General features: G+C 37.9%; 1 protein-coding gene across 1 annotated transcript; it reads left to right on the top strand.

Moving 5' to 3' along the window:
* Positions 1 to 27: 27 nt before the first annotated feature.
* Positions 28 to 10,179, top strand: LOC144635241 (zinc transporter ZIP9-like). Its single transcript, XM_078494335.1, has 8 exons — positions 28 to 244; positions 1,987 to 2,095; positions 3,848 to 4,081; positions 6,864 to 6,935; positions 8,181 to 8,266; positions 8,726 to 8,767; positions 9,312 to 9,404; positions 9,926 to 10,179. Exons 1-8 carry the CDS (start codon positions 149 to 151, stop codon positions 10,163 to 10,165), a joined length of 972 nt encoding a protein of 323 aa, XP_078350461.1. The 5' UTR covers positions 28 to 148; the 3' UTR covers positions 10,166 to 10,179.
* Positions 10,180 to 11,347: the final 1,168 nt, after the last annotated feature.

Below are 11,347 nucleotides of genomic sequence, written 5' to 3'. Positions count from 1 at the left end.
TACACAGCTGGACGCGTGTCACAAAAATTTGTTCGGAAATGTAAATTTCGTCGAGGACTGCTGCATTTTACGGCCTTTTCTTGCCGTTATAAACAAACTTCTAGTATCCGTGTGTGATTAAGTCGACCAAGAACTAACCTGCCTCAAGATGGATGATGTAACTAGATTGTTTGGCTTAAGTTTTTGCATGCTCGTGGGATGTTATGTAGCGGGCGCTATTCCTCTCGCCTTCACTATGTCTGAGGTAAGCTCTATCTAACATCTCCATGCTCTTATATTTAACGACGAGGTTCTGTTAATTTCGATCGTTGTCGACATGAAATAACGAAGAGCTAGTGATCGATTTTCGCGGTATGGTGTACATGTAATTCATGTTCGTGCACTTGATGGTTTCAAATTAAAATAATACAGTTTTATTAAGCTTAATTTGAGTAATCTCGAATTCATGCAAAATTCCCTTGATCTTTATATGACGTGGTTAGATTGTATCATGAAATAGTTTACTTGTTGAGGAAGCATGGCAGAGTATGTGACAGACATGTAATATAAATTTCAATGTTTACAATACATTTGTCAGTATTTAATACTGAATTTTTTCCTTTGAGCCTTGTTTGTTTATAAAAGTAAATCACAAATATCTACCTGTACATCTGACTGACATGCAGCCAAAGTGTTCATGTTACAGCATTATGATATAAAAAGGTTAACAAAACGCTAATCAGACTGATTTAAAGCATCCTCGCCTTTTTTGACATCGAAAAAGAACCATTGTCATTTCTTAAATTAATAGTTGCCAATATGTAACAAAAATATCAACTTAAGGTCGCGCAGGACCCTTGCAATCATTAGTATGTATTTATTTAAAGAGTATGCACGAACTGCCGGACGACTGAAGCCGACAACAAACGAAATATTCATGAGAATGTTTGTTTTAAAACTGTTTTGTACAAGTAATTACTAGTAATTGTTCTCAGCTTTGTGCCACGTGCGCTGGAACATAGGGAATTATCATAATTAGATTCACAGCTTTAAATATATCACACGTTGTTGTAAACATTGACTCGGAAGGTCTTCGGAAGCCTCAAAACCTTGAATTTTGTGTCCAAGTTTTCTCCGCCGATATAGAATTTCAAGAGTTGATTCGCGAAGAACATAAACTTGGTGTACTCTATTGTGCTATGACTAGAGCGAATTTTTAAATTTCCTTTTTAAAATGAAGATAGCACGTTTCAAAGTTAAGATTTCACATTTTTGCTCTCTTAGAAGCCATTAACTTGTAGCAGTTTTTGAAATCAAAAATTTCGTTCTAGCCATAGCACAAAAGAGGTTAAGATTTATCACTAGGCTATATAATCATATAATTTGGTGCGCTGTTCTAGCTGAAAACTTGGACACAAAATCGCATTATCTGCAGTTAAACGTTTAAGGGCTTGTAACATCACAGACAAAGGTCAATGATCTCTCAGTAAAAGGACAATCATGGTGTAATTCCATCATCTCCGAATATCCTTGTTAAATTTTAGAGGAATCGATGTTCAAAATGTAGTGAATTAAAGCTTTACAAGATAGCACTCCGTCAAGAAATTTGGCTAATGAATTTATTAATGAGCAAGGGTCCCGCGCGACCTTAAAAGGCAATTTTGACACAAAGAAGATAAATGGGACATCCCTTTTATGCCATAAATTCTTGATTAGCCCCAGACTTCCCAAATATGGGGGTCACTTTTGAACTCAATTGGTGCATCTTTTAGTGGTGAAAAAAAACTACTTTTCCTTTTCCTCTGCTGAAAATCATTATTTCATTCTTTGGGTATAATAAACTGCATAAAAACACACCAAAAATTTTTTTTACTGATAACGTTTTCTTTGGAAAGTTACAATTTAATGTAATCCTGAAATACAATAATAATATTATGAATTTGGTATTGTTAATTTTTATTAGTTATCCTTTTCAATGTTCACATGATCAGTTCTTGTTATTAACAGAAGCGATTGCGGATGGTCAGTATACTTGGAGCTGGTCTGTTGGTGGGAACAGCACTTGCTGTCATTATTCCCGAGGGAGTTAATGCCTTATATGAACCACAACAGCATGGTAAGAGATTTGGTTAACTGCAATTATAACTACTTATAACCACACAGTTAATTTTTACAGATGCTCATTGTTTAAAAAAATTGCATCTCATGGTACAATATTGGATGACAGGTGTCAGACGATAATTTTATACCCTGTCTGATTTGATATCTGTTGCCCGATTTTGTAGACAAGTACAAAACAAATGAACACAGTCACCTTTTTAGATCTATTTTTTTATCCAATCACAGTGTTAGAAAATAATGTAAACCAAGCAACTTGCATTTATTTCAACAGCAGTTACGCATTGATTATCACTGATTTTCATCCTTGTCTGAAAGATTGTCCTGAAAATTTCACAGTAGCCCTCCAAGCTTCGCTTCTTGGCCAACTGTTCTTAATTATTTTGGACAATCTTGAATGGCCTTGTGTCCTGAACACCTTGATTGAGACCAAAATTTGTAACTTACTATACATGTACACCCCTAAGTGAGGTGACAAGCATTCCTACATGTAGCCCTTTCATATGAGAGTTCCTTCCTTCCTTCCTCCCCCCCCCCCCTCTACACAACCTTAGTTGCATATTTAAATTTTGCTTGCACTGGTTTTCTAACTCAACTTTTAATCTCAGCATGTAATGTTTGCAGTTCATAGCACAAGTCTACCAATGGGTCAGGCTTGCATTGGGTCAAACTGAGAGCGGAACATTATCTTAAGGCATTACTCTCATCACTGGCAATCATTGGACAAACATTCAACAGTAACCCATATTACACAGGCTTAAGTTATTGTCAAGAAACTAAGAAATGTTTAAGGCACTAGAGGTTGTAGCCTCCTACGCAGACTTTCTTTTCGCTCGTCACACAATCTTTCCTCTCCAATGAACATCTGCTGAAACAAATAGCACATTCCTTTCCTTTTGTTCCTAAAGATCAGCTGGGGAACACACACAGAAGAGGGGGTTCTGGCAAGCAGTTTAAGCAGTTGTTTCCCCGAAACTCGGCTCCCATGCTCACCTCGTTTCGGGGAAACAAAGTTCTGCTTAAACTGCTGTGCCAGAACCCCCCTCTTCCTGTGTGTGTGGGGATCATGTGGAGATAACTTAAGAGCTAATCATGCTAGCTTATAAGCTCCCTTGGGACAATTACTTTCTTTACTTTTCCCAGTGTTAATTCATGGAGGAAAATAGCTAAATCCTTGTGTCGTGTGTAGATGAAACTCCCCAAAATATTGGTTGATATGACTGTTTTCTCTGTTAGTAACTTTGCTGTAATTCTTACTGCGATAATAGGGCTGGGTGTTTGGCAAGAACTTGGGTCGGTAACAGGCCTGATTGAAAGTGCAAATTTCTCAAGGTCACCTCACGATCTGAAGGTCACTTCCAGGATTTGGTATAGGGTAGCAAAGGGTTTATGCCTGACACGTGAAAAGGGCAAATATACAATCATGTAATAAGACCGTGATGAGTGAAATAGGGTAAAAACTATACCGTGACGTGTGAAAATAGCTAGAAAAGACACAGGATTCATGAATTCTGCTGTTTCAAGTTTACTGTACATGGCACATGAATTTGCTTAAAGTTTGTGCATGAAACGGGATCACGACACCCCGTTTGCTATCCTCTTGGTAGTGCACTGTGATTGGTCTAGTACATAATTAGCCAATTGTTTCAGCAGACATTCGTTGGGGAGAAAAGATTGCATGACAAGCCAAAAGATTGTCTGCCGAGGTTATAGATGTTGTTTATAAGCTTCTACTTTTCTTGTTTAACAGGACATGGTTCCCATGGCCATGATTCTCATGTCCACTCGGCAACTACAGCTGACGATACAGCACAGTCTCACTTAGAAACTGGTGAAGCACATTCACATGTAGATCTACTGAAGAGTCAGATCTCGCAAGTTGAACCTGATGTATTCATTGGCCTTTCCTTGTGTGCGGGCTTTGTGTTTATGCTGCTGATTGATCACATTAGTGGGGGCCACTCACATTCACCCTCTGGATCAGGTAATTCTTTAACCCTCCAAATCTCCAATATCCAATTTTCCTAAATGATCGCCATACATTTCTTTAATTAATTCATGGTATAAGCTGGGAGAATTTGATATAAGATCAAAGGAATTTCCCCTTTTAGGATCATTTGTATTAATTTATTATTATAATCATTTCATCGGGCATTGTGGCGTATTTTGCGGGCTAAAATGGAGACAGGAAAAGGCAAAAAGGCCATGGAACTTATTTATTTTTTTGCGGGCTAAAATGGAGAATTCATTCGGGCTAAAATATATTTTAGCCCGCTGCCGTGGACCAATCAGAAACAAGAAAATAACAAAGCCAGCCAATCAGAACCGAAAACCATTCAACCGTTTGCACCGTTTTCTTGCTGGCTGGCACAAGCTGGCATCACTTCAAGCTTTGTTTAATTTGAGTCGAGACGCTTCCAACTGCAATTGCAAACTGTTTTTAAGCTTTATAACGACAAAATTGTTGAAGGACTGAACGGGAAAGGAAATTCTCAGTCTTCTCTGACTGCTAGATGAAGAGGAATTTAGAAACTTAAAGAAGAATCCAGGCGGCGAAGTGTAAGTTTGTCTTAGTCATCGAGCAAAACTCCGAGTCAGTCGAATTTCAGGCATATTCCAAACTGCCAGTTCAGTTAACAGCACAATTAATTTAAACACTTCTAAATGACGACTATTTCTTTGCTGCCGATAGAATTTTGTAATTTCCTTTTCAAGCAAAGATTGTTTTGAGTAATTTTGCGGTTTTCTGCCGAGTTTTGTAAACTTTTAAACCTGATTTACATGTACAATCAGAAATAAACGCCGACTCGCAAGTCGGAAGCGTTCAAGATATCGCTTACTGTTTTTGATTTCTTAACTAAATGCCCTCTGAAATGATTATAATAGTAATAGAGTTGATGTTCTTGGGCGTAAATATGTTTTTGGCCCTTCTCAGAGCTCATGTTAGCCCTCGCCTGCGGCTCGGGCTAAAATGAGCCTGAGTCAGGCCAAAAACATATTTACGCCCGCGAACATCAACTCTATTGTTATAATGATTCTGATTTTAACACTTTGAGGATCCTTTTAATGATTCTCAAAACTTTTTCTCTTGATAAAGTACTGTTGTACAGTACTGCTCAAATGTAAGTTACCACCTCTCATCTCGTTTCTCGCGAGACGCGTCTCGTTTCTCCCGAGACGCGTCTCGTTTCTTGCAAGAGTCAGTAAGGCGTTCAGTATGGAATATATTACTCGCAAGAGGCCGTATTGTATCAAAGATTTCTGTCTGTAGTGCGTTGCCAAATTGATGAAACTGAAATTATTAAATGTATCAACAAAGAGCTCAATTGACCCGATCATTCGCAAGGATAAATCAGTTTAATGATATTCTTCTCCGGCATTGACTTTGCTTGGGCTCGAAACGTGTTTTTTTTATGAACGATAAAGTTTTTGATGTACCCAGACAAAACGTTTTGCTGTAAACTATGACTTGGTGAAAAACAAATAATGTCTTGTTTAACACACGAATGAGTCATTTGATAGAACAGTAAAACATTTCAAGACGTGCGTGCCGCCAACGATTCAGGCCAATGTCGAGTGAGCGCCGCCGTTCAATTGATCGGCGAAGTGAAACTAGTACCCTTGATTCAGTTTCGCTTGGAAATACCTTTTTGGTTGCACCCAGTCAAAACGTTTTGCTGTAAGCTACATGTTTAGATCATTTAGGTTAAAGAGAAATAATTTTTAGTAAAGTAGAAGTTATAGCCCTGAAGAAGTAATAAAAAACTGTAAACATGTAGAGACAAGCGTGCCTTCACCGATTCACGTGTGAAATTTCATCTTGCTTTATTCGCACAAAAGGGGAGGTCGGTGAATTCTCACTTTACAGTTAAATAAATGCAACAGAAGGCGAAACGTTGGTACTTGCAGTGCACTCACGAGAAACAAGAAACTTCTCGAGAGAAACGAGACTCGTCTCGAGAGAAACAAGACACGTCTTGGGAGAAACGAGACGCCTCTCGCGAGACGGTGGTAACTTACATTTGAGCGGTACTGTATAATTAGTGATATTGTTTTACATTACTCTTTTTGGTTCACTTTTTTTTAGGGAGGGGGGAGGCACGGTGGCCTAATGGTAAGTGTACTCAAGACTCTGAATCAAGTGGTCCAGATTCAAGTCCTGGCTGGAGCATAGAGTCTTTGGGCAAGGCACCTTACTTTTATAGTGCCTCTCTCTTCCCATGTGTATTAATTGGTAGTATAAAATGTCCGAGTAATTGTGCGCGCTGTGATTGGTCAGTTTGACTTCATTATAGCTCCATAAAGCACGCTGCATACTGTACATCACGCGCGTGCTTTATTGAGTTATAATGCACGCTGCTTACGTCACGAGTTTTAGCACGCGCAATTTCTTTAACATTTCATACAATAAATAAAAAACTTTCTCCTCGTGCATTGTTGAGTTATATAAGCACTTGGGAATTTTTAAGAACACTCGAGAAGTGCGAGAAGCACTTGGCTGCGCCTCGTGCTTCTCTATGCACTTCTCTCGTGTTCTTAAAAATTCCCGCGTTATTATATAACTCAACAATGCACTCGGGTGCGTTTTTTATTTCTTTAATAGCAAATTTATTGCTGGGGCAACCTGGCAATGGACTAGCATCCCATACAGGGGGGAATAGATTGAAATTCTCCCAGTTGCTTTAAGCTACCAAAACCAGGATAAGCTTGATGGGCCACTAGGCTCAACCACAGACTTTTGTACCTTTATCTTTTTGTTGATGTAGATCCAGAGGCTAATGGCCGACAAAGGCATAGTAAAATCACAGCCACAGTTGGTCTAGTTGTCCATGCTGCAGGTACAGAGTTTTCTTTGTGTTACCATGCATGTGTACTACTGTTTGCATCATATTGCCAGAAAGAGTTTTGTGCTGGCGGTGTAAGCCAAGCTAGTCCTGTGAGCAAACTTTATAATACATACAGCTGTATGTACAAATATTATTTATAATGTGTGGTTCCAGAAAATATCCTTACTCCCCACACAGAAGGGATTTGAAATTCCGGGGAGGAGGGGGGAAGTCACAAAGACCCAAAACTTTAAAGCAATGTATGAAGCTAAATTGGAATTTCCAGGGGGATGGGGGGTGGGGGGGAGGGTCATAGGGAAAATCCCTTCCGTGGGGGGTATATTTTCTGGAACCACACAATAAGAGCCTAGCATTTGTACCTCAAAGAAAATAACAGTTACATGTACAACAGTACAGTACATGTACAGTAATGGAAAGGCTAACCTGCAGGGTTGGAAATTAGCGCTCGCCCGCTCGCCCAGGCGAGTGTGAAAACTGTCGGGCGAGTACAAATCACAGAACACTCGCCCGGTTTGGCGAGTACGATTTTCATATCCAGAATATATTATTCAAAATAAGCGTAACTTTTTACCTTCCACTTTAAAATAATCTACACTGTTCACAAGCCGATAGCCTACCAACATTTTGAAATCTCCAACAATGACAACTAAGCTGGTTCGCGTTCGTAAACAGTAAAAAATGGCTTCTGCTTGGTGATTGTTACATGATGGACGTAGTTGTACAAAGTAATACCTCTGGTCATAAATACCGTTGACTCATCCACCGAGCCTCGAACGCTGCAAGACGGCCATTTCCCGCTGCTTTTACTGTACAATTTCGACACTTTAATTGCAAACTACAGGAATTTGGGGATAGGTATCAATAAAAATGCGTTTGAAGTAAGTGTTTGTGTTTTTATTTTGGAGTTAAGATCTATTTTAGGATATTTTTCATTTAAGAAATAGGTTGCAGTCTGTATCGTGATCGACCACCACGGTGACACGCACAGTGAACATTTTATAATTCGTTGGGGGAGGGGGGCTTTTTTTTACTAAAGGAGACTGGGCGAGTGAAAACTGACCTGGGCGAGTGCAATTCAAAGGTCACTCGCCCAGATGGCGAGTGCTCCGAAATTTTAGTTTCCAACCCTGTAACCTGTGAAGGCTTAAAATTAATGGTATAATGACACGTGAGCAATTTCTGTTGTACACAACAGAGTGGAATTATAATGAATGCTAAACTTTACTGTCATTGCAGCCGATGGTGTGGCTCTAGGAGCAGCTGTGTCAACATCAAAAACAGAAGTTGAAGTGATTGTATTTATAGCTATCATGTTACACAAGGTAAACTACAGCGTACATTTTGCATTTTTTTTAAAGAATATTGGTGTGATATGGAGCTCACTTACAGACACTTACAAGAATGTTTTCACACTAATTTATTATTTTATTTGATTCCAATATAACTTTTACAAAAAAAACATTGTTATAGTTTAAAAGCACTTTAATTTGTGATTTATATTTTCACTGTAATATGTATGTGCTGATTATTAGAAAACTCTCTTTACCAATGACTAATCAAGAAAGTCATTCTCTGCTGAAATTTTGTTAGTTTCTTTTGTGAGAAAAAAGGTTGATGATATGATCACTACAGATTCTGAGGATAAAAAGATCTTTTTTGTGCCAGTAAAAATTTAAAAAAAGCTTTGGGGAGAGTACTGTTATTATTATTTTAATGTTTCTTCAGAATCGTTGTTTTAACATGCCTTTTTTGTTATTGTTTTTTTTTTTTGCTTTTTTCAGGCACCAGCTGCATTTGGTTTAACAACATTTCTTCTTCATGAAGTGAGTTTATAATACACTTATACTTTGCATGTAGATGTACAGTATTTACACAGTTGTGTATTTGTACAGTTTTGTGTATGCACATGTATGTAGTTTCGCCTGTAATATTCTTATGATGTTTGCCAGCCAAAAATACAAGTACAGTATGTACATGTAAACTAAATGTGTTTACTTATAAGCATAGCCCAGTGACTCCACTACTATTAGCTGAACCCCCAGTCTGATTGGCTATGCAAGCATGGTCTAATTTTTGACATGGCCCCAGCTTTGATAGTTGGCAAAGCCCCTTGCCAACTATCAGCTGAAAGAAACCTCAAGCTTGCGGTCTTATTGTAAAGTAGCTTGAGCCTAATGGTATCTAATTCTGAGATACATTTGTACATGTACATCATTCTGTAGAAAAACCAATTGTATTTATCTTTTGTGAGAGTGACCTTTGGGCTTGGTGAATATTATGACAAAATATTCAACTAACTTGTCAAATATATTAATATTAACATTTTACATGTTTATGTTCTAAAACAGTTACTATATTTTACTTCAGGGACTTGTTAGAAACAGAATACGAAAGCATCTAATAGTGTTTGCGGCAGCAGCACCAACAATGGCCTTGGTCACTTACTTTGGTCTTAGTCAGGTAACTAATACATGTGATAATAATTTAATAAATTTATAGTTATTATTTTCATTATTAAATTTTCCAATTCCAGTAATTACTGATCGTCAGTTTAGTATTGGTAGTTCATGTCAACCAGATTGTGTTCCAGAAAATATCCATACTCCCCCCTAAGAGGGTCTATTGGCTTAAAATGAGCGCCTCCAGTCAGGGTGGGGGGTGTTCCATGAAAGTGTTTCTTCAATTTTTTATTTTCCTTTTGTCGCCACATTCCCAAACAGTTAATGACCATGTTCCCTTTTTTCCCTGAAACCCCTGGGAGAGCCTCTTAAATTGTCCCATTCCAGATTAGGTTCACGTTACAAAATTTTGGTCTTAAAGAGCCCCTCTCTTTTAGAATTTTCAATGACTCTTCGTGGGGAGGAGGAGGGAGGAGGTAATGGGTATTTTGTAGAACAACACAATCATTGGAGGCCTCTTTTTCCTTTCCCATAAACAGATGTACCTAACAGTAGTTTTGTTGAAATATTTTCCTTCAACAGAGCAGTAAAGAAGTACTGTCAAGTGTGAATGGCACTGGGATAGCCATGTTGTTTTCAGCAGGGACATTCCTTTACGTGGCGACAGTGCATGTACTCCCAGAGCTGATGAGTATGAATACACAATGTGATAACGGCTCAGATCAGGGACGATCTGACAAGATGCAAAGAACTGATTTATTTCTCATGGTGTTCGGCATTGTATCTCCTCTTCTACTTTCCCAAACACACAGCCATCATTAATGCTCTCCATTACAGTATTTAAGATGGTTTCCGTCCAACATTCGAGCAATACAGGCAAAAATAAAGTTACCAAAAAGACCTCTTGGCATGGCAACAGTTTTAGTACAGCTAACAAAAACCTGCCAAAAATTTAGTACTCGAGCTGACCCCGCGAGAGAAAAATGGATTTGAAGTTGTCTATATTTCAGTTAAAACGGACGTTTTGCGCCAGTTCAAAACAAAATGGCGCGCGTTTTAAACATTTTTACGAGGTTTGACTTTAATTTTCTCGGGAATGCTTTAGAATTTAATTGCGGGGTCACTAAGACAAATGAATTTCGATAAGATCTATTCAATAGTATACAAAATGTTGCCGTGCTATGAGTGGATTTTTGGTACTTAATTTTCGCACTCATTGCTCGAACTTCCAGCGGAATCCGTCTTAAACTCTTCCCCACCCATGAAGGGTGGCTCAACAAGTTCATGTAGTTGACTGTACTGTTTGAATTGATCTGTTAATGAAACCCTAGAGCGCGACGATTCAAATTGGAGCTATTGAGCAGTACTGCTATGTGTTGCTCTTCATTTTTTTTTTTAATTTTTCCCAAGTGGAAATTTATGAAAAGTAATAAAATATTTGTACTTTGGCACTTTTAGGGGGATTAAAGTAATGGTATTAAAGTGGAAGTGTTGTAAGTGCCAAATTTATCATGTAAAAGTTTTGAGACCTTTACTTATCTCACTAAAATGATGGCAAATGTTGCTTGTCGAAGAGAAAGAGGGAGATCTAGACAGAGCAAATTTGCATTGATAACACAAATGTCAAGGCATTATCATTTTTATTAATAAACCTTGTCACAAAGTCTCCCTGAAGCATGGTAGAGACAGATGAATTTTGGGAATGGGGTTGTAAAGGATGTTATATTAGATATCCTTTCAATTTAAATGTCAATGTATTATTTTGTATACATTGTGGTGTAAATCTTGTATTTTTAAAAGAAGGCATTCAAAAAGAATGAGAAAAATATGTTGTGGGCTTCAGAAGTAAAAACTTTTTTTCAGAGCTAAAAGAATGTACAAAAAAGTAAAGTTTAAATTAAGTATTGTACAACATTATATTGTTAGAGCAGTATGATTTAATTTAATTTGTTTTGACAAAACCGTAATATCATAATAACGATTGTATTTTGCTTTATTAATCTT

This window comes from Oculina patagonica, chromosome 13 (genome assembly GCF_052425735.1).
Source record: "Oculina patagonica isolate OP01 chromosome 13, crgOcupat, whole genome shotgun sequence".
Classification (NCBI taxonomy): domain Eukaryota; kingdom Metazoa; phylum Cnidaria; class Anthozoa; order Scleractinia; family Oculinidae; genus Oculina; species Oculina patagonica.
The sequence above is the reverse complement of the archived record's forward strand: the minus strand, read 5'-3'. Positions and strand labels throughout refer to the sequence as shown.